The 24,843-nt window shown below is 42.9% G+C and overlaps 1 protein-coding gene across 1 annotated transcript; it reads right to left on the reverse strand.

Moving 5' to 3' along the window:
- Positions 1-3,540: 3,540 nt before the first annotated feature.
- LOC142195689 (glycoprotein-N-acetylgalactosamine 3-beta-galactosyltransferase 1-like) lies at positions 3,541-19,001 on the reverse strand. Its single transcript, XM_075265685.1, has 3 exons — positions 18,794-19,001; positions 12,277-12,935; positions 3,541-3,770 (listed from the first exon to the last, which is right to left on the reverse strand). The coding sequence occupies exons 1-3, from the start codon at positions 18,999-19,001 to the stop codon at positions 3,609-3,611; spliced, it is 1,029 nt and encodes a 342-aa protein (XP_075121786.1). The 3' UTR covers positions 3,541-3,608.
- Positions 19,002-24,843: the final 5,842 nt, after the last annotated feature.

Here is a 24,843-nt window from a genome sequence, read left to right on the forward strand (position 1 = left end):
GAAATGCAGATACAACAGATATTGATACCCAGCATTGGTACATTGTGAGAAACATTATGCAATATGACAACTACTCCTATCATGGCAGGGAGAAGGGTACTGGAACACTAAAGAGTCCTGCAAGTCTGTTTTTTTTTTGTTTTTTTTCTCTGCTCAAAAGAGTGAATAGCAGACGGAAATGCTCCAAATGTAAACCTGCGGATGGTTTTTACAATACATTGAAATCAATGGATTTTAAATGCCAGTCATTCTCTATATACATTCTGCATAGTCCTAGAGCTGTCCTAGAGAGTGAGAGAGAGACACTTATGGAGCAGACGCTGATTTATTTTTTATGTGAAGTATATGTCAATTGGTCATACATAAAATGTATGCACTATATGGCAGCTAGTCTCCATCCACCAGCTCAGAGAGAAAGAGCCTGCAGAAGCGAAAAGTGCTGAAATGTAATTCATATAATCCCCATAAATTGTGTTACAGGGGTTGTAACTCCAGTTACTCCAGACGGTAACGGCCTATTAAAAAAAAAAAAACGCAGCGGCTGTCACCGGGCTCCCTAATGTCCCGGGCCCTGTGGCAGTCGCTACTGCTGCTACCCCAGTAGTTACACCCCTGAATGTGAGGCAAATGGAGTTACTAAAACTATAATAATAACCGAATACCTGACATTACTAGGAACAGAAACCCCAGCATGCACCTGGTGTTTTTTACTTTCACTTTGCAGACGGCGCTCTCCTCTCACCCGCTTCTTGGTGGAATCTTATCTCTGTAGCAGACAGAGTCCTATTGCTGTACAGTATAAGCTCCGCCTCCTGTGCTTTCCTCACCACTCTCTAGCAAGAGAAGAGGGAGCGTCCTATAACATTGCTGTAGCAGAACACTGAAGAACGCTCCCTCTTCTCTTAAAGAGGACCTTTCACCATATCCGGGCACAGGCAGTGTTATATACTGCCAGAAAGCTGACAGTGCGCTGAATTCAGCGCACTGTCGGCTTTCCCGATTTGTGCCCGGTGTAAAGCGCTATCGGTCCCGGTACCGTAGCGCTTTACAGTCAGAAGGGCGTTTCTGACCATTAGCCAGAGACGTCCTTCTGCCTCGCGGCGCCAATCGCGCTGTGCTGTGGAGCCGGGAGGAACGCCCCCTCCTGCTCCTGATAACACTCATCTATGGACGAGCTGTGTGAGCAGAGGGAGGGGGCGTTCCTCCCGGCTCCACAGCACAGCGCGATAGGCGCCGCGAGGCAGAAGGACGTCTCTGGCTAATGGTCAGAAACGCCCTTCTGACCATAGAAGAGCTACGGTACCGGACCGTAAGCTCTTCACACCGGGCACAGATCGGGAAAGCCGACAGTGCGCTGAATTCAGCGCACTGTCAGCTTTCTGGCAGTATATAGAACTGCCTGTGCCCGGATATGGTGAAAGGTCCTCTTTAATGTATGCAGGTCCTGCGATGCCTGCAGTGCCAGCAAGATATGCCACGCATGCCAAGAGTAGTAGGGGTTTGTGGTCCCTTGCCATACAGTATAGTATTCGATTTTGTTCTTTAGGTTTATAGAAATAAGAGAGAGTCCACAATAAGTAAATAAGCTGGTTATCTCCAATTGAAGTATATGCAGCGCCGCACCTCCCATGAGGTGACCTGAAGCGACCGCTTCAGGCGGCACTATGCCAGGTCCCCAGGGAGGGCGTCATTTTTCCTTACCTAAGCCAGTCCAGGACAAACTGTCCTGGAATGGCTTAGCACCGAGCTGTGGATTGGGGAGGCCACTGGAGCAGCGCTGCTCCAGCAGCCTCCCCTCACTCTCAGGCAGAGAGCAGGTCCTCTCCGTGCCTGCTCTCTGCCTGCGAACGCCGCTAAGCCCCGCCCCTCCGTTAGCCCCGCCCCCTTCTCCGGGGGGGGGGGGGGAGGGCTTTCTGTCGTTCGCCTCAGGCGGCGAAAGGGGCAGGTTCACCCCTGAGTATATGGCCCCGTTCTCACGGGACAAGAGGAGGCGGATTTTGGTGCGGAATCCACGTCATAATCCGTCCCCTCACAATGGTGATGTATGTAGACCACTAGCGCTCTTTTTTCCGTCAGCGACATGTTGCCGCTAGCAGAAAAAAGAAATGAGCTGCCCTTTCTTCAGGTGGAAGGCTGCTATATATACGGTGTTGTGAGAAACTTTACATAGTGACTTTGGGACAGAGGTATTTGAAGTTAACCCTTTCCCGCCGATGGCATTTTTTGATTTTCGTTTTTCATTCTTGACTCCTCTCTTTTTAAACCCCATAACTTTTTTATTTCTCTGCTCCCAGAGCCATATGAGGTCTTAATTTTTGCGGGGCAAATTTTTCTTCATGATGCTTCCATTATTTAGTCTATATAATGTACTGGGAAGCAGGGAAAAAAATCAGAATGGGGTGGATTTGAAGAAAAAATGCATTTCTGCAACATTCTTACGGGCTTTGGTTTTACGGCGTTCACTGTGCAACCAAAATGACATGTCCCTTGTATTCTGTGTTTCGTTATGATTCCGGGGATACTAAATTTATAGGGTTTTATTTACATTTTGACCCCTTAAAAAAAATCCAAAACTGTGTTAAAAAATTTTTTTTTTGAAAAGTTGCCATATTACGACAGCCGTAACTTTTTTATACGTGCGTGTACGGGGTTGTATAGGGCGCCTTTTTTTGCGGGGCCGGGTGTACTTTGTATTTCTACCATTTTCGGGAAATGTTATTGCTTTGATCACTTTTTATTCAAATTTTTATCAGAATCAAAACAGTGAAAAAACGGCGGTTTGGGACTTTTGACCATTTTTCCCGCTACGGCGTTTACCGAACAGGAAAAATATTTGTATAGCGTTGTAGAACGGGCGATTTCGGACGTGGGGATACCTAACATGTATGTGTTTCACAGTTTTTAACTACTTTTATATGTGTTCTAGGGAAAGGGGGGTGATTTGAATTTTTAATCCTTTTTATTTGTTTTTATATATTTTTTTACTTTTTTTAAACTTTTTTTTTTTGCATTTATTAGACCGCCTAGGGGTATTAACATGGGTGGGCGGTGTCACGGATTGTCAGAGCGGTGGGGGTCGGCAAACATGGCTGCTCCGGAGCGTTAAAGAGAGCCTCCTGGAGTATCGTTAAGGGGAGGGGCAAAGTGGTAAAGTATATGTATATGAGATTGTGTGGGGTTAGGGGCGAGGCTGTAGAGGGGAATATGAATTTTGTGGCTTGCTATGGTCCAAAGTGTGTGAGATTGCAGAGATGGTGGTGTGAGTTTGGGTTTTGTGGGGGTCCTGGCACAAATGTATGTGCGCTATTGTAACGAAAAGTAGCCTATTGCGCAATCGGGTGTAGTGACTATGTTTGTGGAAAATTTCAGCCAAATCGGTCGAGCGGGTTTTGCGTGATTGAGGAACAAACATCCGAACATCCAAACTCACAAACCCACAAACTTTCACATTTATAATATTAATAGGATGACGCTATGATTTATGAGATAAACATTATGCAGCCTTTATGACCTTGATGTTAAAACATTTGTGAAGCTGATTTGCGTATTGTCATTGTGATGTTGATTGTTGAGAAGGTCTATAGTACTTGAGCCACAGGTCTCTCCTCCTAGTGCATAGGCAGTCGATGTGCAGCCTCTGGTAATGGTGGCTGATAACGATACTCGTATCCATACGCCCTCAAGTGATATACAAAGTACTCTAGAGAGTACATTTCTGTTGGGTTAATATAATGAAATGATATGGCCAGATCTGAACAACATTGAGGACCCTGGGGAACAAAAATTGAAAAATAGGTTTTAAAATGACATAATTTCTGACTTCTGTTCTGTATTACTTGATATCAATAAAATATATACACAGTAAATATAAAATAGATATATAGATAGACAGATAGATAGATAGATAGATAGATAGATAGATAGATAGATAGATTCAAATTGCATATCCTGGCAATCACCACATGGTGGATACAGATTGGACACACCACCATAAAGCACCAATGAGCACCCTCACACATATCCACAGTCCCTGGGAAATCAGGACAACACTCATTGGGGGTCATTTATCATCTGCCCCTTTTTGGGTCATATTTTTCACATGTGCATCTTTCAGACTAGTTTTACCTTGGTGCCTATTTCTGATGCCTCTCCTTGTTAAATGTTGTGCATGTATTAGTTTAGATGCTCCTTTACAAGTTATGTGAACTTTTCTCCTTTTTTGTTCAATGGCGTAATTGCCCCTTTTTTGCTAAAAAAAAAGAAAAAAAAAATTGCCCGAAAAAATTGCGCAATTGCCCGTTTTACTGCTTTCTGACCTGATGGGCTCTTTTACGCTGCCCATGTGCTGGAGTGCATTGGCATCTTTTTTTACCCCTTTCAAAAAGGCATACCTCATAAATACAGTGTTAAAAGGATCTCAATTTAGGCCATGCCTTCTTTTCTCGGCAAGAAGCTAAAGTGGCGAGGGCACCTTAATTTCTGGCAAAAAGAGGCGCAACTGCTTCATAAATTAAGCACAGGGCAGAAAAAGACCACAAAAAGTTACACATTACACCAAAAAAGGGCGCAAGTAGCTTGACCCCTTCCCGTGGGTGACATTTTTCGATTTTCGTTCTTTAATGTTTGTGAGACAAATGTTCTTCATGATGCTACCAGTTATTATTTGTACAATGTGTTGGGAAGCTGGAAACAAATTCAGAATGGGGTGGAATTGTACAGTAGAAAAAGTGAATTTGTGCGATTTTCTTACGGGCTTTGTTTTTGCGGCGTTCACTCTGCAGCCAAATGGAAATGTCATCTGTATTCTATGTTTCGCTAAGATTCTGGGATACCAAATTTATATGGTTCTATTTACATTTTAGCCCCTTAACAAAAATCTAAAATTTTCCCCCAATTTTTTTTTCTAAAAGTCGCCATATTGACACCTGTAATTTTTTTTATATTTCCGTGTATGGGAATGCATAAGGTGTTTTTTTTTTTGTGGGACCAGGTGTACTTTTTAGTTATGCCATTTTGGGGAATTGCTATTGTTTTGATCACTTTTTATTTGAATTTTTATCAGAAGCAAAACAGTAAAATAATGAAGGTTTGGCTCCTGATTTTTTTATTTTTTTTTTCTTACTATGGGAAAAATATGTTTATAATTTTGCAGAGCGTGCGTTTTCGGACACAGGCATACCCAATGTGTATGTGTTTCACAGTAATATTTTACTTTTATATGTATTCTAGGAAAGGGAGGTGATTTGAACTGTTAGGATTTGGGGTTTAAAAAAAAAATAATCTACTATATTTTATTAGCACCCCTCTATGGAACTTGAACCTGCAATCATTTGATTGCAAGTCCCATAGACTGCAATGTAATTGGTGAGCATCCCAGAGCCCATTTTTTTGATTTTGGGGGGAAATCCTGCCCTGCAATGCCCACAATCTGAGTGAACTCCGATCGCAGACATTAGTACTGGGTCTCCGTGGTAAAATACTGCGGAGACCCAGTTCAGTTGCTATGGAGGCCATACAGCAGGAGAGCCGCCACCATCTTTAAAGACCCGGCATCCGCTCTATGAGGCTGCGTTCACATGGAGTCTTTTTGGTCAGGAAACCAGCCTAATGTTGGGACATGGTTAATAAATGTGCACCACTGAGTCTACCATATCCCACAAGTATATTCACAAAGCACATTACAGTGATAAACTTAATACCTTTGTTGCCTTTGTCATCTTTGTAGATTTGGAGAAAAGTAATTTTGAAGTCTTATGCAAATAAGGCAATTGATGCACTGGGGGTGGGCCTACAGCTCCTCGGAGCACTGTGTTTGTCATTTACACCCCTACTATCTTCTCCCACTGCTATATTTTCATTCATCCTACTTGAGCAGCATGAACACTGCTCCTAGGGCTGAAGGCCTGACTCCATTACAGCAACTGCCTTATTTCAAAGATTCAAAGGTGTTTTTTTCCTAAACTTATAAAGTGATGATACATATAAAAAGGTATGTTGTTTATCACTGTATTGTTCTATGTAACATAGTGACGGCAGTTGAATATGCTTGGCAGAAATGGTAGACTCCCTTTAATCACTACCAGAGGCTGAAAAGCTGTCCTGATCAAGTTCAGGTAAGGGCAGGTTCACACCAGCGCCCGGTCTCCGCTTTGCAGGTTTCTGTTTTCTGCCCGATAAACTGGATAGGAGACATAAATGAATGGGTTTGCAAAGTGTCTGCCTGTGAGCACCCGTTAGTGTCTTCTGGTCTCCGCGGCGAAACCGTTTTTTTTTTAACCAGACATAAAGTCGGACATGCGGAATATGATGGCGCTATACAAATAAGCATAAAATAAAATTGGTAAATAGCATAACCTTAATCAAATAGTGTTTTCCATCCATTGTCTAGGGAAAGGCAGCCATTGATTGGCAACTCCTCAGATCCTACAATCTCATCACAGAGAAACCAAGGGGTTGAAAGGAGGGGTGATCTCTTAATCACACAATTGACTGTGAATGATCATGACTGTGGAGGCTAGTATGGGTCCCAGCTGTGTAATACAATTGAGACCCAGAAGTCATACCGCAGGCACAGCTCCTAGCACCATGCTGTTACGACACTAAGTGGTAAGTATACGCTCGGTGTAACATATTACTATCATATATATCATAGCTCTCAACCATCCCGCATTCTGCTGGACAGTCCTGATTTTAGACTGCTGTCCCACGGTCCCGCACGGCTTGCCACATGTCCTGCTATCTGAAGTGAAGTGTTACTTATTAATAGAGATGAGCGAACACTGTTCGGATCAGCCGATCCGAACAGCACGCTCCCATAGAAATGAATGGAAGCACCTGTGACGCTGACTTTGCCGGCGGCCGGCCGGTCGGATCGGCTGATTCGAACAGTGTTCGCTCATCTCTACTTATTAATAAACTTTCCCCCGATCACCACCCACTCTTATAACAGTTAAAGGGTTGTAACTGGGATAAGAGTGGGTGGTGATCGGGGGAAAGTTTGACTACTGTACTCAGAAGGACCTGTGTGACATCAGACGGTCACATGACTAGGTAGACGTGTCTTTGTATTCCGGGCAGTGCAGGAAGAGATGGAGAGATATGTGGTCTACAGTACTGGGGGGGATGTGAGTTGCAGGGTGGACTATGTGTGAGAGAAATATGTTGGGTGCATGAGTGTACTGTGAGGTGCAGGGTGTACTGTGTGTGTGGGAGAGATGTGAGATTCAGGGTGGACTATGTATGAGGGGAAGATGTGGGGTGCAGGGTGTACTGTGTGTAGGGGAGGTGTGGGGTGCAGGGTGGACTGTGTGTAGGGGAGAGATGTGGGGTTCAGGGTGGACTGTGTGTGAGGGGGAGATGTGGGGTGCAGGGTGGACTGTGTGTGAGGGGGAGATGTGGGGTGCAGGGTGGACTGTGTGTGAGGGGGAGATGTGGGATGGGATGCAGGGTGTACTGCAGGGGGATGTGGGGTGCAAGGTTGACTTTGGGTGGGGGAGAGATGTGGGGTGCATGGGTGTACTGTGGGGGGAGAGATGTGGGTTGCGGTGTGTACTGTGTGGGTGGAGATGTGGGGTGCTTGGGTGTACTGTGGGGGGAGAGATGTGGGTTGCGGTGTGTACTGTGTGGGTGGAGATGTGGGGTGCTTGGGTGTACTGTGAGGGGAGAGATGTGGGGTGCAGAGTGTACCCAATGAGAAATGGATGGGAATGGGCAGAGTCAATTTATAAGTGGGTGGAGCTAAACTTGCCACGGCCCGCCCACATTTTGACCCTCTTTCTGTTCTTTAAAAGTTGGGAGGTATGTATATATAATACATCATACTAGCATATGATGACCTGTATACAAAAGAACAAAATATAGTCTATTCTATAACATAGTTAATGTATTTTCCTAAATTTCTAGCATGGGGACACAGTGAGTACCAGTGATACCAAGTATGCAAAGTAAATTGCCAGAGCTGAAATACAACATCAATGTAATAAAACTGGTTGAACTACAAGTGCAGATAAATTCAAATTACATATATAAAGAGGAGCTTACCCTGTCACATGTAACAGACCAGCACCTCTACCTGCATTTTTCTTTGTCTTGGTTAACACCCTTAAGGACACAGCCTAAAAGCACTTTAAGGACACAGCCTCATTCTTCAAGTCTGACATACGTCACATTATGTGGTAATAACTTTTGTAATGCTATAACTTATCGAAGTTATTTCGAGAATGTTGTTTTCGTGTCACATTGTATTTTGTGTTACTGATTAATTTTGGTTGATATATTTTGTCCTTAATTATGAAAAAAATAGGAAATTAGGTGACAATTTGGGAAAAAATGCAGTTTTCAAACTTAGATGTTACATGTCACCTTAATTAAATGAATTGCTCCCTTACATTGTGCCCCTCATTCCCCCTGACACAGCTAATTCATTCCTTTCCTGCCGCAGACCCTTTTGCCCAAAAGATATGGTGATTTGGGGGGGGGGGGGGTTGTCATCACATTGTACAAGCTATGTATTGTTTTACTTTTCTGGTGCTATAGCTATATGAGGACTTGTTTTTTGCGGTATGAGATGCATTTTGTAATTTCCCTATTTGGGGGTTTCTTATAACTTACTGACTAAATTTTATTAAATCTTTCTTGGCAGATTAAAAAAAAAAATTCTGGCATTGCTTTTTACCTTTTACATTTATTGCAGTGCAGCGTACAGCACAAATAACATGTTTCCTATGGGTCGGTCCAATAACAGTGATGCATAATTTATGTATACATATATTTTTTTTATCCTACTAATATTATAAATGTGAATTTTGTGTGTTTGAATCTTTGTGTGTCAATCACGCAAAAACAGCTGAACGGATTTGAATGTAATTTGGCACATAGACAGATTGTAACCTCGATTAAAATATAGGCTTCTTTCTATCTCAGTAAATGACATGGCTTCATGACTGTTATGAATTTATGTTCATATACTATATTACTCTGCTCTTATCTCAGCTTCTGAGAAAGCCAGGGCTGTTATCTCTCTGTGTAAACACACGCTAACCCTCAGTGTTCATGCATTTGCATATTATCTGATCTGCTGATGACAAACTGACATGGGCAAACACCTATAATCCAAATTGGCAGTTTGCCAATTTTCAACATGCCTGGAAAAAGAAAATCTCATTTGTCGCAGACAACGAGAGCTATGAAGGTAGCCAGAAGTCACAGAGTTCTCCTCAAGCGGAGCTGAAGGGGATCATCGACGCCAACAATAAACTCATTTATATGGTGTCGCAGTGAGCTGCTGAGATATCAGAACAATCACAGGCACAGCTCAAAGAATGAGTTCAGCGGCAGGCCAGCTTGACAGCTGCCAAAACGCAGCAGCAGACGGATCATCAACACCAACAACACGCTCATTATATGACGTTCCAGCGAGGTGCTGAGATGCCAGAACAATCACAGGTACAGTGCAAGAAACAAGGTCAGCAGCAGGACAGCTTGAGAGCTGCCAAAATGCTGGAGCAGGCAAACTATCGACTGCAGCAATTTGCTGAATATAGGCGGATCATCAATGTCAACAACCCGCAGACGAAGTCGCGGGCAAAAGCTAGTATGTTAATAATTTTACAGAACAATAGTCCATTTGGGGAAATAAATCAATTGTTTTGCATCATCATCATCTTCTGAAAGCTGTAACATTTTTAATTTTCTGCTGACAGAGCTGGTTGTGGGTTTATTTTTGCAGGACTAGCTGTATTTTTTATTGACATTGCTTTGGAGTAAATATGACTTTTTTTTTTTTTTTTTTTTTTTTTTTTTTTTTAATGTAGATTGTGAGCCCCATATAGGGCTCACAATCTACATTTTTCCCTATCAGTATGTCTTTGGACAATGGAAGGAAATCCATACAAACTCCTTGCAGATGTTGTCCTTGGCAGGTTTTGAACGCAGGACTCCAGTGCTGCAGTGCTAAAAACTGAGGGACTGTGTTGCCCCGCTCATATGACTTTTTTAACATTACAGATTGTTACAGATGCTACAATCCAAATATGTATCACTGTATTTTTTTTTTTTTATTTTTTTTTAAAAAACTTTTGATCTTTTGTTTTAACTTTTTTACATTAACTTTTTTTAAATGTAGATTGTGAGCCCCATATAGGGTTCACAATGTACTTTTTTCACTTAAGTATGTCTTTGTAGAATGGGAGGAAATCCATGCAAACACGGGGAGAACATACAAACACCTTGCAGATGTTGCTCCAGCTAGGATTCAAACCCAGGACTCCAGAGCTGCAAAACTGCAGTGCTAACCACTGAGTCACCGTGTTGCCACAACTTTTTTACATTATCTTGTTTTCCCACTAGGAGACTTGAACCAATGATCTTCTGATTGCTGGTTCCCTAGAATACACTGTAACTCACATGTTTTGCAATGAATACAGGAATTAAGCCCATACAGATGCACAGACTGGCTTCCTCTTTATGTGCAGGATCAACCAGGTATGTTGCACAGGCAGACCCGGGGTCACTGATCAGACCCTGGGCTGCTGAAAATAGATATCAGCACCCCCTAATACTATATGGGGCAGTATACATGTGTAAACCTCTTATTTGCATCTAAGGAGTTAACACCATGGATCGGAAGCTGCCCACTCATGAACTGAAATAGTATGTCAGTTTGTCATAAGGCATTGGAGGCTGTGATGTACTATTACATCCAATGGCGTCTGGTTTAAATATATCAATTTCTGACTACAGCTCTTACACAGACCGAGATATCTCCATGGTTACAGACTACAAACAATCCCTGACTGCAGCTTGATACTACAGATATTTGTCTAACTACTGTAGATGCTCCCTCTTCCTTGCTAGCAGACAGAACACTAAGCAGGTAGCTATATCTCCTGACTGCAGGGTCAGACTACACAATTGGTATCACAAATAGAGATGAGCGAACAGTGTTCTATCGAACACATGTTCAATCGGATATCAGGCTGTTCGAGATGTTCGATTCCATACGGACACCACGTGGCAAACTCCAAAGAAATTCGATTCCCCTCCCACCTTCCCTGGCGCTTTTTTGCACCAATAACAGCGCAGGGGAGGTGGGACAGGAACTACGACACCGGGGGCATTGAAAAAAATCGGAAAAAGTCATTGGCTGCCGAAATCAGGTGACCTCCATTTTAGACGAATAGTGGATTTCAAATCCGGGTCATAGGAAACTGTGAACTTTGTGACTATGAGACAGGGATAGCTGTACAGGCAGGGATAGCTAGGGATAACCTTTATTTATGTGGGAATGTTATTAAAAATAACTTTTTGGGGCTCTATCGGGTGTGTAATTGTGTTTTTTGTGAGATAAACTTTTTCCCCATAGAAATGCATTGAGCAGCGTTGATTGGCCGAATGAGATACAGAAGATGTGCAGAGACTCAGCAGTGTTGAGCCAGTTCTGCTCAACTACACCGTGTGCCGGTCGGCTCTGCTGTGCGAGCTCGGCACACACTCAGCTCTGCATCACCGCTGGCATTGGCCAGCGTTGATTGGCCAGTATGCAGAATCAGCAGAGCTGAGTGTGTGCCGAGCTCGCACAGCAGAGCCGACCGGCACATGGTGTAGTTGAGCAGAACTGGCTCGACACTGCTGAGTCTCTGCACAGCAGAGGTGAGTGTGTGCACTCGCTCAGCACGGCTGCATCACTGCATACCCATAGGAATGCATTGGCCAGCGTTGATTGGCCAGTCTTCAGAATTCGGCCAATCAGCGCTGACTCTGCCAGAGGAGGCGGAGTCTAAGGTCAGACATGAATGGAGACTGGTGTGGAGCGATCTTAGACTCCGCCTCCTCCGGCAGAGCCAGCGCTGATTGGCCGAATTCTGAAGACTGGCCAATCAACGCTGGCCAATGCATTCCTATGGGAAAAAGTTAGCTTGAGAAAATCGCAAGCTGACAGGGATTTCCATGTAATAAAGTGACTTATATGCCCCCAGACATGCTTCCCCTGCTGTCCCAGTGTCATTCCAGGGTGTTGGTATCATTTCCTGGGGTGTCATAGTGGACTTGGTGACCCTCCAGAGACAGATTTGGGTTTCCCCCTTAACGAGTATATGTTCCCCATAGACTATAATGGGGTTCGAAACCCGTTCAAACAGTCGAACAGTGAGCGGCTGTTCGAATCGGATTTCGAACTTCGAACATTTGGGTGTTCGCTCATCTCTAATCACAACTTAATTGTATATGTTCAGTGACATAATAACATATTCGTCATCTAAAAATAGCATGTGCTCTTACCTCAACAAGTGGGTAGAAACAATACTTCGGATACCAAAAGTTTGGATCAAAATGTGTTGTCAGGTGGGATTCAGGTGAAAGTGGGTGGAAGGTTTCTCTTTCCTGGGTATCTCTTGAGTCTTCAGCTACAACCCCTATTTTCTCCATACACTGGCCTAGGCCTACGTCCTCCACAGATGTTGTGTGAGTGCAGTCACCAGTGCTGAAAGCTTTCACAAAGCGTCTCACAGCTTCCTTACTAAGTACATATCCAGCTCCACCACTCATGAATCCTTGCTTGACAAATGTCTTGAAACGCCTTCCAAAATAGAGCGGCTGATCTGAAGTATAATTCGAGAGCATCCAACGTAAATTTTCCAATATAACATATGTGTCATCATCTGCCTTAAGGAACCAATCCGCTTTGTCCAGGTAGTTCTGGTGTATATATTGAAAAGCTCGAATGGTCTTCCAATAAAGTTGATCCCGGCCTTCCTCAGTGCCCAAACCAATTGTTGGGAATGAGTCGCTGGTAGAACTCATGAAAAGGACAATATTGCAGTGACGGGTCCAAGACTGTTTTACATGAATGGTTTTTGTATGTAAATTCTTTGGTGCAGTCATAATCCAACAGAGTATCGTCACCTTCCTAGAAAGGTCATCACTCTCTATGTGGTTACCTGTAATATACAAATATACCATGAGATGTATAGAATGGCAGTAAGAATCACTATTTATTTCAGTATGGACATTACAATACAATACTGTATATGAATTAGACGTTGGTCCAGATATGACTATATCTAGTTTGTAACGGTGCAGTAATTTCCCATGTTAACTCCTATTTGATCTTCAATAAAGAAAACATCGAGGAAACAAAATGAACTGATAGACATTAAAATGGACATAAAAAAGTTTTCTAATATTAATCTTACTGATTAAACTCCCCTAGTATACTCACCCAGATATCCCATTGCTTCTACCAATATTAGGGTCCATTCACACGGAGTAACGTGCCGTGTGATGTGGCATGTGAGACTTTGAGCGCCGTAAAAGCTCCCATTGATTTCAATGGGAGCCTGGATCATATACGCCGCGTTATTTTGCAGAGTAAACTATCCAGGCCGCAAAATCACGGCCGCAAAATAACACGGCGTATACGATCCAGGCTCCGATTGAAATCAATGGGAGCTTTTACAGCGCTCAAAGTCTCACACGCCGTATACGTGCCATATCACGTGGCACGTTACTCCGTGTGAATGGACCCTTACAGCGTATTAATGGGTTTTCCCTACCTTTACAAACGCCAACTCTTTGCATTCTTTATGAGGCTTCCATTGGTTATGGCACAGCTGGATTTCTTTCTTTATCGCCCGCCATTCCAAAGCAATCAGTTTTGTTAGTTTCAGCATCCAATACGCTAATGCTCTATGTCGTCATGTGGGCAGTTCCTGTATATTCACTCCCATCTGACAGTTGAGAGCCTAATTCTCATATTGATGCTGAAAGTAGCAGATCTGATTGTTTAGAAATGCTTGGGGCTAGAGAAAAATTTCCAGGTCCACTGGAATCAGTAGAGTGGCACATCTTGAATGATGCAAAGAGTTGGAGGTTGTAAAAAGTCTTCTGTAAAGAGGACCTTTCATCAGATCGGGCACAGGCAGTTCCATAAACTGCTGGAAAGCCGACAGTGTGCTGAATTCAGTGCACTATCGGCTTTCCCGATCTGTGCCCCGGGTAAAGAGCCATCGGTCCCAGTACCGTAGCGCTTTACAGTCAGAAGGGCATTTCTGACAGTCAGTCAGGAACTTCCTTCTCCACAGCAGCGCCAATCGCTCTGTAGAGTGTGAGCGGGAAGGAAGCCCCCTCCCCTCCTGATAATACTCGTCTATGGACGAGCACTGTGAGCAGAGGGAGGGGGCATTCCTCCTAGGGTCTGACTGTACAGCGCCGGGTACCGGGACCGATAGCGCTTTACCCGGGGCACAGATCAAGAAAGTCAATAGTGCGCTGAATTCAGCACACTGTCGGCTTTCCAGCAGTATATGGAACTGCCTGTGCCCAATCTCATGAAAGGTCCTCTTTAATAAGTACAGGGCACAGAATAATTTTCACTTTGCACAGTACCCTACACATGACATGTTCAGAGTACCAGCTTAGGGGACATCCACACTTGCGCCAGTGTCTGCCCGCTGGGTCTCCGTCCGATTCCCCAGGAAAACTGGATAGGGGACGGTTTCCCGGCAGTGAGTTTTAAAACCCATTCAAAACACTGGTGTCCATATGCGGCCTCTCTCTGCGGGGAATTAATTTTTTTTTTTTTTTTTTGTCTGACTTACACTTTAGTGGAGAAAGTAATGTACACTGTTGGCAGTAGTATTTTTTCAAGCATTTTGCTGTATTATTTATTGTGACATTTGCTAATGGTATTATTTTTAATATTAAATTAAAATTGCAAAAACATCTACATTTCGGGGGGGGGGGGGGGGTTCTGTCAAGATGGGGATCTGAGTGTACATTAATGAGAAATAAAATGAACCTTTTTGATTTTAGCAGATGGCTTCAATGAAACAAAGAGTGAAGAATTTAAAGGGGTCTGAATACTTTCCGTACCCACTGTAGGTTGGGTTTTGATCTAGAGAGTATGTTATGGCAACGAGGATTGGATAAATAATATAATGTATATATTACTGTTTTATTGAGCTGTTCTATTTCTGCCAATATGTTAAATATGTGGTGGTTTTATATAGTTGCGTGGAAATTAATGGCCTCCAATTTGGCATCAGAATGACATTGGGGAAGATAAGTTCCACTATGTTGGGTCGATCAAATTTAATTGTTTCAAGGCCTTCCTGATAATAGTTTTACATGAGAATACAGTGGCATAAGGATGGTCCACTAGGTGTTCCCAAGAGGATGTTGGGCATAGCCTGTAAGGGCTAGTTTACACAGAGTTTTTGGGCAGCCTCAAAATCCACTGCCTAAAACAGCTCCCATTGACTTCAATGAGAGCAACTCGCTTCTTTTTTCTACTAGCTAGTAGTGGAAAAAAAGAAGCGACATGCCCTATCTTGCCGCGGACTCCACACCTGAATTAGCCGTGGACTCCGCGGCTTGAGATGCCACAACAGAATGCTGATGCTGCGTCGCCATTCTGTCGCGGCGAGCGGCGCGGATTTTCACACGGCGGAAAAGGTTTCTGTGACCTTTTCCTTCATGTGAACATACCCTAAAGGTGGAAAGGTCCAACACTAGGAAGGACAAACCATGTTATGCAAATTGATGAAGTAGAAAGTACAAATTACCAGATTTTCAAGCACCTAGCACCAATCTGTGGCATGTGGGAGGGGCATAAAAGCCAGATTGAAAGCAAAATTTTTAACCACATGAAACCTGAACAATCAGACCAAGTGGTGTGGGACAATTGTGCCTCTTGTTTGTCAGAGGGCCAGCTGTTACCACTTATCGCCAATTGAGAGGGACAGAATCCTTGAAATGAGATCCCTTGGTTTATCACTCCAACACAATGCTACACACCTAGGCTGATGTTTGATGTTGTATGTCCTGATGTTTGGGAGAACGACGATGAACTGGAGTGACAGCAAAAGGTGTCCTGAACCTGCTACCATCTTCAGAGGCGTCTCCCATCAGGCACATCTGAGACATCATTGCTCAGTAATTTCAAAGGGAGTTGTCAACAACAATGTAGATTTGCTTGCTCAAGGCCATTCATCATGGTATAACAATTCCTCAGACAATAAGTAATAACCTCACTGATGTCATTTCTGTATTTGATACAAGATGTTTTGAATACTTTGTTTTAATTGTTTTTATCAAATCACAAGATTTGTATGTTGTGAAAGCAGACCTAGGTGTTAGCCCTTTGCGTGGATATTACTAGAGGGTGAGCCAGTCTCTTTCTCTGAGTTTTTGTATATGCCCCTTTGGTTTGGGTTGGTTGGCACCTGATAGTTATGTAATTTTATTTATTATTTATTATAAGTTAAGCTTTATACATTAGTCCCCTTTAGGATGCCTTTTGTGATTTGTCCTAGATACTTATGGTCTCCTCCTTTTGTTTAGCCATTTCTTTATCGTTTGTATATCATTACCCTTTCTCTTGATACTATGGTTTCTGTATTTCTTTCTTCGTTTTGCAATTTCAATGTTGAGGACTGTATGTTAGAATATTTGACACCAACTAGAATTGGAATAGTACATTGATGTATACTGGAATGGTGCAGCTATAGATATATTATTATTTTTAACATCTCTATAATTGTGGATATTGATGCTTTATACGTATGTTCTTGATATGTGTATGGGATGCTATTTCATTTTTCAGAAGATCAATGAAATATAATGTATTGATATGAATGTAATGTATAATGTATAGCGAAGGGGCTCTATTAGGGATTAATACCCACGCTGTTGAGATATAGGTCCACCGCACCTATGTTGGCCCTGTGCCTTCATCTAGCATAGGGCACAAGTTTTCACTAGGGACCAATTGGGTAGATTAATATCTGTCTTTCCACATACGTCTACTGGTCCTGTGTCTTTAAGACACAGGGATACAACCACTCTGTCTGTTTGGCAATTTCTGCAGCAATTATACCTACGCTTACCATATGGGTTCATATTTGAAACCAATGGCTCATATGCATCCTCTGTCTGTATTTAATTGAGGATTACATGGTGTTCCATTAACATGCTTTATTTGGAACAACATAAGGTGCCATACCTCTGACTGTTTGTAAATGTGGAGGCATATTTTGTGAATTCTCTTAGATTCCAATTTAGTCCTAGATACATCACGGGACTATACATATAAGGATTCACTAAAAATTGAGCCATAAGTGAACCTTTTCAAAATAGTGTTAGTTTCACTTTACAGCCAGAGGAGGCGCTCTTTTTTTTATCCTAAATTTTTTCTACCCTGTTTTTTGTATTTTTAATGAATATCAATAAAGTATTGTTTTTATTTTTGGCCATTACTTGAGAATTCGTTGTTGGAAATTTGGTAGTTCCCCTTTGGAATTTGAATGTATTGATTGTTGCCATAAAATAGAGATACAAACGGCATTACTTCTATTGTTAAAATCAATTTATATGATCTATAAGCTGCAGATATAAATTAGAGGTTCTACATTATATACATTTGATCAAATAGTATGAAGCCCACCTGCCACAACAAGGCTACTTCATTTAGATGGGACCCTACACTAGAAAAACATACCTCTCTTAGATCCAGAATAGGTCTAAAATGTGAATACAGGGCAAGAAGGATCTACAACTATAATCCGTTTAAAATGGCCTAAGGGGAGCAGTACACGACCGTGTTTCACCCATGAAACATGATCTGTATGTCAGCCAGATTTACAGGCTTGAACTTCGTGCTGGGAGTGGGACTCCTAGCGGTATAGTCATCTATGATGGTAGGAGTTCCTGCCTCCCAGTAACATACTGTCACGTATCAATTACAGTACAGGATAGTATGTCGCTGGGAAGCAGGAACTCCTACTATCATAGATGACTATACTGCTAGGAGTCCATCTCCCAGCACAAAGTTCAAGCCAGTAAATCTGGCTGACACACAGACCATGTTTCATGGGTAAAACACGGACGTGTGATGCTCCCCTTAGGCAGATGGGGGACTGCAAAATATATATATTCTATTTCAATATTCAATATACTTCTATATTCTATATTCTATCATTAGAATCCCGTTTTTATCTAAACCCACATCGGAATAGCCTAAAGAAAGGCTATTCTTCTCCTACCTTTAGATGTCTTCTACGCGCCGCCGTTCCTTAGATATTCCTGTTTTCGTCCATATGCTAATTAGTTTTCGTGCAGCACTGGGGGTGGTCCCCAGCGCTCAAACAGCACTGTGGCGTCCCCTGTGCTGCGAAAAAACTAGCCAGCACCGCTCTCTTCAGTTTGCTGCCTCCACCACAGGAAACAGTTTTTTGTTTTTTTTTTGAAGAAGAAGATGTGATGGGAAAAGGAAGAAGAGGCGGGGGCGGTGAACAAGAAGAACGCAGCGCTGCATAGTTTTCTCGCAGCACAGGGGACACTTCCAGTGCTGTTTCAGTGCTTGGGACCGCCCCCCAGTGCTGCGAGAAAACGAATTAGCATATAGATGAAAACTAGAATATCTAAGAAATGGTGGTGTGGAGAAGACATCTAAAGGTGGGAAAGAATGGCCTTTCTTAAGGCTATTCCGACGTGGATTTAGGTTAAAACAGGATTCTAATGAAACAATCACTTTAAGTAAACCTGTGCAATTAAAGGGGGTGGTAGTCCAGCTATGGAGGGAGCCACATACTCCTTGTAGTACACAATAGAAAATTCAAACAGCATGTGTGAACAGGTGCAATCTCCCATGGCAATATACAAACGCAAAAATTGCAGCAGCATTCTGTTCACAGCACTATGACATATGCATAAATTCTTCTTTGCTAGATAGATAGATAGATAGATAGATAGATAGATAGATAGATAGATCTACAAACTTACAGCATGAGATAATTACCTGTGTTATTAGTTAATATAAGTTGTACAGGTGTCTTGGATAAACTCTCTGTATTCTTCTCTGGTATTATAGCATCAGTGTGCTGCATTTTAATAGATTGTAGCGAATAGAAGACAACTAAGTATAGACTGAACCCAGTGAGGAAACCAAAGAGAAACCTCTTCTCCAGCAAATTGGTGCAAGTTTCTGTACGTGATGTGTGGATCATTTCTATAAGAGAAACAGCAATAAAGCTACTGTAACAGAAGAACTGAATTTGAGACAATGACATTCTAGACACAACAATTACAGTCAGTACCTCTCACATTCTGAGAATAAGAATAGTAACATTGCTACGATTCCTCCATGCATAACTACTAGCATTTTTACGTAAACCTCACCAGTAATATGAGAGATCGAGTCATTCTTTGCAGTACCTTGTTTCGTTGACATGTTTCGTTGAACTCTTGTAAAAATTATACCCAGCTTTCCCAGGATTCTGGATGTTAAATCTTCCTAACCTGGCAGTAGTGTATGGCATTGGCAGTTTTCAACAGCTGAACACTCACTCTTCACAAACAATAAAGGTGGACCTACGGAGGATTTTACTTTTCCTCTTCCTTTTGGCAGAAAGCTTGAACATGAACGGCCAGCTTTACTGGCCAAGCAAGAATACCACACATAGTGTTTATATAAGGAATAAGGAAAGATCTGTTCCTAGCAAAGAACAAAAGCCATTCAGAGACAGATATTGACAAAACATAGCAACTCTGAAAGCTGAAGACGTTAAATGAGAAAAGAGTGAATCCTTTTTATTTCCACCAAGATCTGTTTCTTATATTTTTGATAAATCAACGTCTTCCCAAGTTTATCATATTGAGGTTCATATATATATATATATATATATATATATATATATATATATATATATATATATATACCAGTATTTTGGAATTATTTTTAGCTTGAGTTTCTAATGAAATTATTCTGACAGAATATGCCAACAAGTGGACAACTTTCCAGACTTTTTATGATGCCAGAGAAATTTGATCTGCCAATCCCCATTAAGTGGCATCCTATTAACCATACTTAGGGCGGGTTCACACCTGCGCCTGGTCTCCGCTTTCAGGTTTCTGTCTTCTGCCAACAGGAGACGGAAACCCGGGAGACTGTGTCCACCCGTGAGCATTTTGTGGTCTTCGCAGCGAAACCGTTTTTTTGTAACCGGACACAAAGTCCTGCATGTCCGACTTTGTGTCCAGTTAAAAAAAAAAAAAAATGGTTTCGCCGCGAGACCACAAAATGCTTATGGGTGGACACTTTGCAAACCCATTCAAATGAGTGGGTTTGAATAGTGACTGCCAGTTTCCGTCTCCTGTCCAGTTTCTCGGGCAGAAGACGGAAACCTGAAAGCAGAGACTAGGGCGCAAATGTGAACCTGCCCTTACTGCATTTTTTTTTTTACCCCTATCAGTATGTCTTTGGAGTGTGGGAGGAAACCCACGCAAACAACATACAAACTCCTTGCAGATGTTGCCCTAGGCAGGATTCAAACCCAGGACTCCAGCATTGCAAGGCTGCAGTGCTAACCACTGAGCCACCGTGCTGCCAGCTTACTGCATTTCTTAAAGGGACCCTAAGCCCATCAAAAGAAAGAGATAGAAGTAATAAAAGGTAAGTAACATTTTTTAAAGCTGTAAGTGTACAGGCTGTTCATACCTTATTATGGCATACTGGAACTACAAGTTCCTCAGATAACCAGAGAGTATGAGAATGGTGGCTGTTACGTCGCTTTGTGTAGGATACATGACTTTTTTCTGTTGGTTCAATCCTCAACAAACAAAGCAACAGGGTAAAACAAATTGCCTAGTAACTAATTCAGAGACCAAGGTCAAGTATACTGTTTTTTACAAAGACTTATATAAACTTTTTACAAGCAGTTTTTAAAGGTATGTTCACATTTGCACTGATGACTCTGTTAGGGAGCCTTCACACGGAGTAACGCCGGGCTCAATGTTTGCTTATTTTTACTGCCGTAGAAATGTGAGGGCAGCGTTTACGTCACGTTTACGCAGCATTTTTTTTTTTTACTACGAGCGTATATGCGGCGTTTGCGGCAAGTGCCGCGTATAAGCTCATAGTAAAAAAAAAAACACTGCCCTCGCATTTCTATGGCAGTAAAAATAAGCACACATTGAGCCTGGCGTTACTCCATGTGAAGGCTCCCTTAGGGCAACCTCGTTAAATACAGCAGCCAGGGGGCAGCTACTCCTGGATTTGCCTCAAATAGCTGCAGCAAAATCATCAACAAAAAGAGTAGCTTTGCCGTAACATGGGGTCTTAAGCAGGGTTCACACTAGCGTCGGTGTCCGACAGCTAATGTCCGCGGAAGATTTTAGCATCGGACACTAGCTGTATACGCTCACAATTTGCATTGTTTCAAATGGGAGACCATGTTGTGTCCGTGGGTGTCCTTAAGGCTAAGGCCCCACTGGGTGGAAACACAACGTTTTTGGGCATTGCGGAAACGCAGCGGAAAAAACGCTGCATTTTACAATACCAGCATGGTGAATGCAATTTTGTCTAATCCAATTTTTGCTGCATTTCCACCCAGTGGGGCCTTAGCCTAAGTGTTCGTTTGCAAAGATGTCCGATTTTTCAAGCGGACAGCAAAATCCTACATGCAGGGGCGTAACTACCGTAGAGGCAGCGGAGGCGGCTGCCACAGGGCCCGGGCCATTAGGGGGCCCGGAGACAGCCGCTACCGCTGCGTTTTTTTTTTTGTTTTTTTTTAATCGACCGTTACGGGCCCCACATATACTATCATTATACTCGGGGGTCTTTGCAGACCCCCGAGTATAATGATCGGCAGACCAGGAGAGGTAATAAACATAAAAAAACACAGTTACTTACCTCTCCACGATCCTGCCAGGCCTCCGTCCAGACGTCCTTTCTGACGTCCCGGGTCATGTGACGTCTGACGTCATTTCAGAAGACAGTGGAGAAGACAGCGTGGGAGCCAGGGACAGGTAAGAAACAGTAATTTTTAATGTTTTTATTCCCCCGGGTCTCCGATTATTATACTCTGGGATCTGAAAAGACCCCAGAGTATAATAATTGTATATGGGTGTCCACTATGTGGATAATACTGTGTGCAGGGGCCACTATGGGGCATAATACTGTGTGCAGGGGCCAGTAAGGGACATAGTAGTGTGTGCAGGGGCCGCTATGGGGGATAATACTGTATGCAGGGGCCACTATCGGGCATAATACTGTGTGCCGGGGCCACTAAGGGACATAATAGGGTGCGGTGGAGGGGGCCGGTCGAGGTCTTCGACATCGGTGTCAGTTGCGGGGGTGCCTCATGTCAAAAGTTCGCCACGGGGCCCCGCCATTCCTAGTTACGCCACTGCCTACATGTACTACACTACATGGTGTCCCATGTATTACACTACATTGTGTGAACGCCCCCTTAAGACGTAGGCCAGGGCCCCACATACCATAAACGCTGTGCTAAAAACTGCAGCACTTTACATTACCTGCAAAGTGGATGGGATTCTGCCTAATCCTATCCACACACTGCAGAAAAATATCTGCAGTGGACATGCTGTGTTTTTGTAAATTGGAATATGTCAGTTATACCTATGAAAATGCTGGAGTTTTCCATATGGGAATAAGTGAAGCAAAAAGTCCGCAAGGAAAACTCTGCGGACTTACTCTGAAAAGTGCAATACATTTCCGCTGCGGTTTTTCGCAGTTTTTTTGATGCAGCGCTCTACATGGGGCCTTAACCTTAATCCGTTTTTCAATATAAGGTATGTTCATACAGTGGAAAATAAAAAGGAATTTCTCTTCATTTTCTGCCACCGGCATTTTCGCCACTGTCTTGTCACAACAGGATTCCGATGCAGTGCATCAGCATTTCGTTGCGGAATCCCACTACTGATTAGGCCCGCATGAATGGACCTAATCAGCAGGGAGTCTCAATCCGCAGATACCGCAGCATCTGCGGCAAGATCGAGCAAAACCCTTTTTTTCGTGTCCTGCTGCGATCTCTGCCTCCCATTGAAAACAATGGGAGATGGATTCCGGGAGGAATCTGCTCCGGATTCGGGGGTGAAATCTGCCCCCAAATCCGTGGCAAATTCCTCCACATGAACACAGCCTAAAATTACACTTGAATACAGAGTACATTTATGATGTTGGGGGACATGTTGATAGGTACCCTTTAACACACATAGGGCCTGTATCCTTTTAATACATGTTATAACATAGGTGGCATCGGACCACTAAACTGCCAGCATGTCATTGGGGTCCCAAATCTGTGTGAATTACTTCTGCCTATCCCTGGTATGTGTAGTAAATTTAGTTATAACTCACAGTAGTTAGCCTTGTGGTCTGTATCAGTTCATGCACATTGTCCTGGGTGAGGTGGAGGTCAATGTACCTCACTTCATTGTGCATGTCCTTCAACATGCAAAATATAGAGGGCTCCTGGACTCATCTATAAGTGAGTTATAACTTCATTTTCAACACATTTCAGGGACAGGCAGCAGTAATTTCCAAAAGTTTGGGACCCCAAACTGTAGCTACATACACGTATTCTGTTGTTTAAAGAGAAAATGTCGCCAGGAAATTACCTATCATTGAAATAATTTTTTAAGATTTTTTTGGTGATGTCATTAAAAAACATAAGACATTCTTTGGATGTGCATTGCTTTTAAGTGGTCAAACTACTTCACGGGTTCCTTTTAACCCCAGAGCTTGGATAGGCAGAGATAGTCATCCCTGAACTGCTGAAAATGGTCTACACTCATCTCTGTATGTAAGGAACATGGTTAGGGTTGAGCGATCGGGATCAGAAAAGATCAGATTCCGATCGCGATTGAATAAATTTCGCGATCGGAATTCCGATTCCAATCTTTTCCGGCGGGATCGAGGTCGGAGCTTAGTTCCCAGAATGCTTTGCTACTGGCCAATCATTGTGGGAAAAGCTAACATTAGGATTGAGTGATCGAGATCAGGAAAGATCACATCCCGATCGGTGATCGAGCAAATTTCACGATTGGGATCGGGATTGGCTGAAAAATGAACGAAAATCGGATTTTAAAAACGATCCTGAAATCTCAAGGTCGGCTCAACCCTAAATATGGTACATTCTGGGACGGAACTACTTCCTTAGTGGCTGTAGCCTGAACACCTGCGCCGGAGCCCACCTTCTTTGAGGGGGAAAGGTTTTTCCCTGTTTTTGCTTTTTTTTACATATGTGGTGGTTATATTGCAAAAAACAATGGTTTTGTAGAAAAGTTAGTCCATTTTGATGGTTTGTAAGTACTTCTTGTTATTTGAGAGACAAATTTGTGACTAGGAAAAAAAAAATCCACCAAAATTATCCCATGATGGGAGCAGATGTCAAATCAATTTTTTTTGTACCAACAGTGTTGAATGTGATAGTGGAGCAGGCCACAGGACACGTCAGACTTAGTAGTGACAGTGGTAGTAGCTGTGACAGCATGTGTGTCAGTGCAGCAGGGCATAAGATAATGGACCAGGCTGCAGGACATATCTGCATAAGTGGTGGCAATGGTGGTAGCTGTTTAGGAGTAGCAGCCAGCATCAGCAGCAGTGCAGTAAGTGGAACATGATGATAAAGGGAGACGTGACAAGAGTGACAATTAACATGATTTCCAGAAAAATTTGGGATGCGCTATCAACATGCCTGAAAAAGAGGACTATCTCCCAAAAGCGATCACTGTGTCCGTGGTTTGCTGCTGCTATTCATACATGTGCAGAACTAACTAGTGTAGTGGCTATTGACATAATTTCAAGAAAAATTTGGGGCACCCTATCAGTGTACCTACTACCTAGCTTACCAGTTGAAAACTGGAAACCAATGCAGTGTGAAGGTGAATGGGAAAAGGACAGCATACTTCCAACAGGCCCAAGGGGTCAGACAAGGCTGTAGCCTGAGCCCAACGCTCTTCAACATCTACATCAATGAACTGGCTGCAGCCCTAAAGGCCTCACCAACCCCAGGCCTCACCCTGAACGACCATAAGGTGAAGTTCCTT

The sequence above is a fragment of the Leptodactylus fuscus genome, chromosome 2 (assembly GCF_031893055.1).
Source record: "Leptodactylus fuscus isolate aLepFus1 chromosome 2, aLepFus1.hap2, whole genome shotgun sequence".
Lineage (NCBI taxonomy): Eukaryota > Metazoa > Chordata > Amphibia > Anura > Leptodactylidae > Leptodactylus > Leptodactylus fuscus.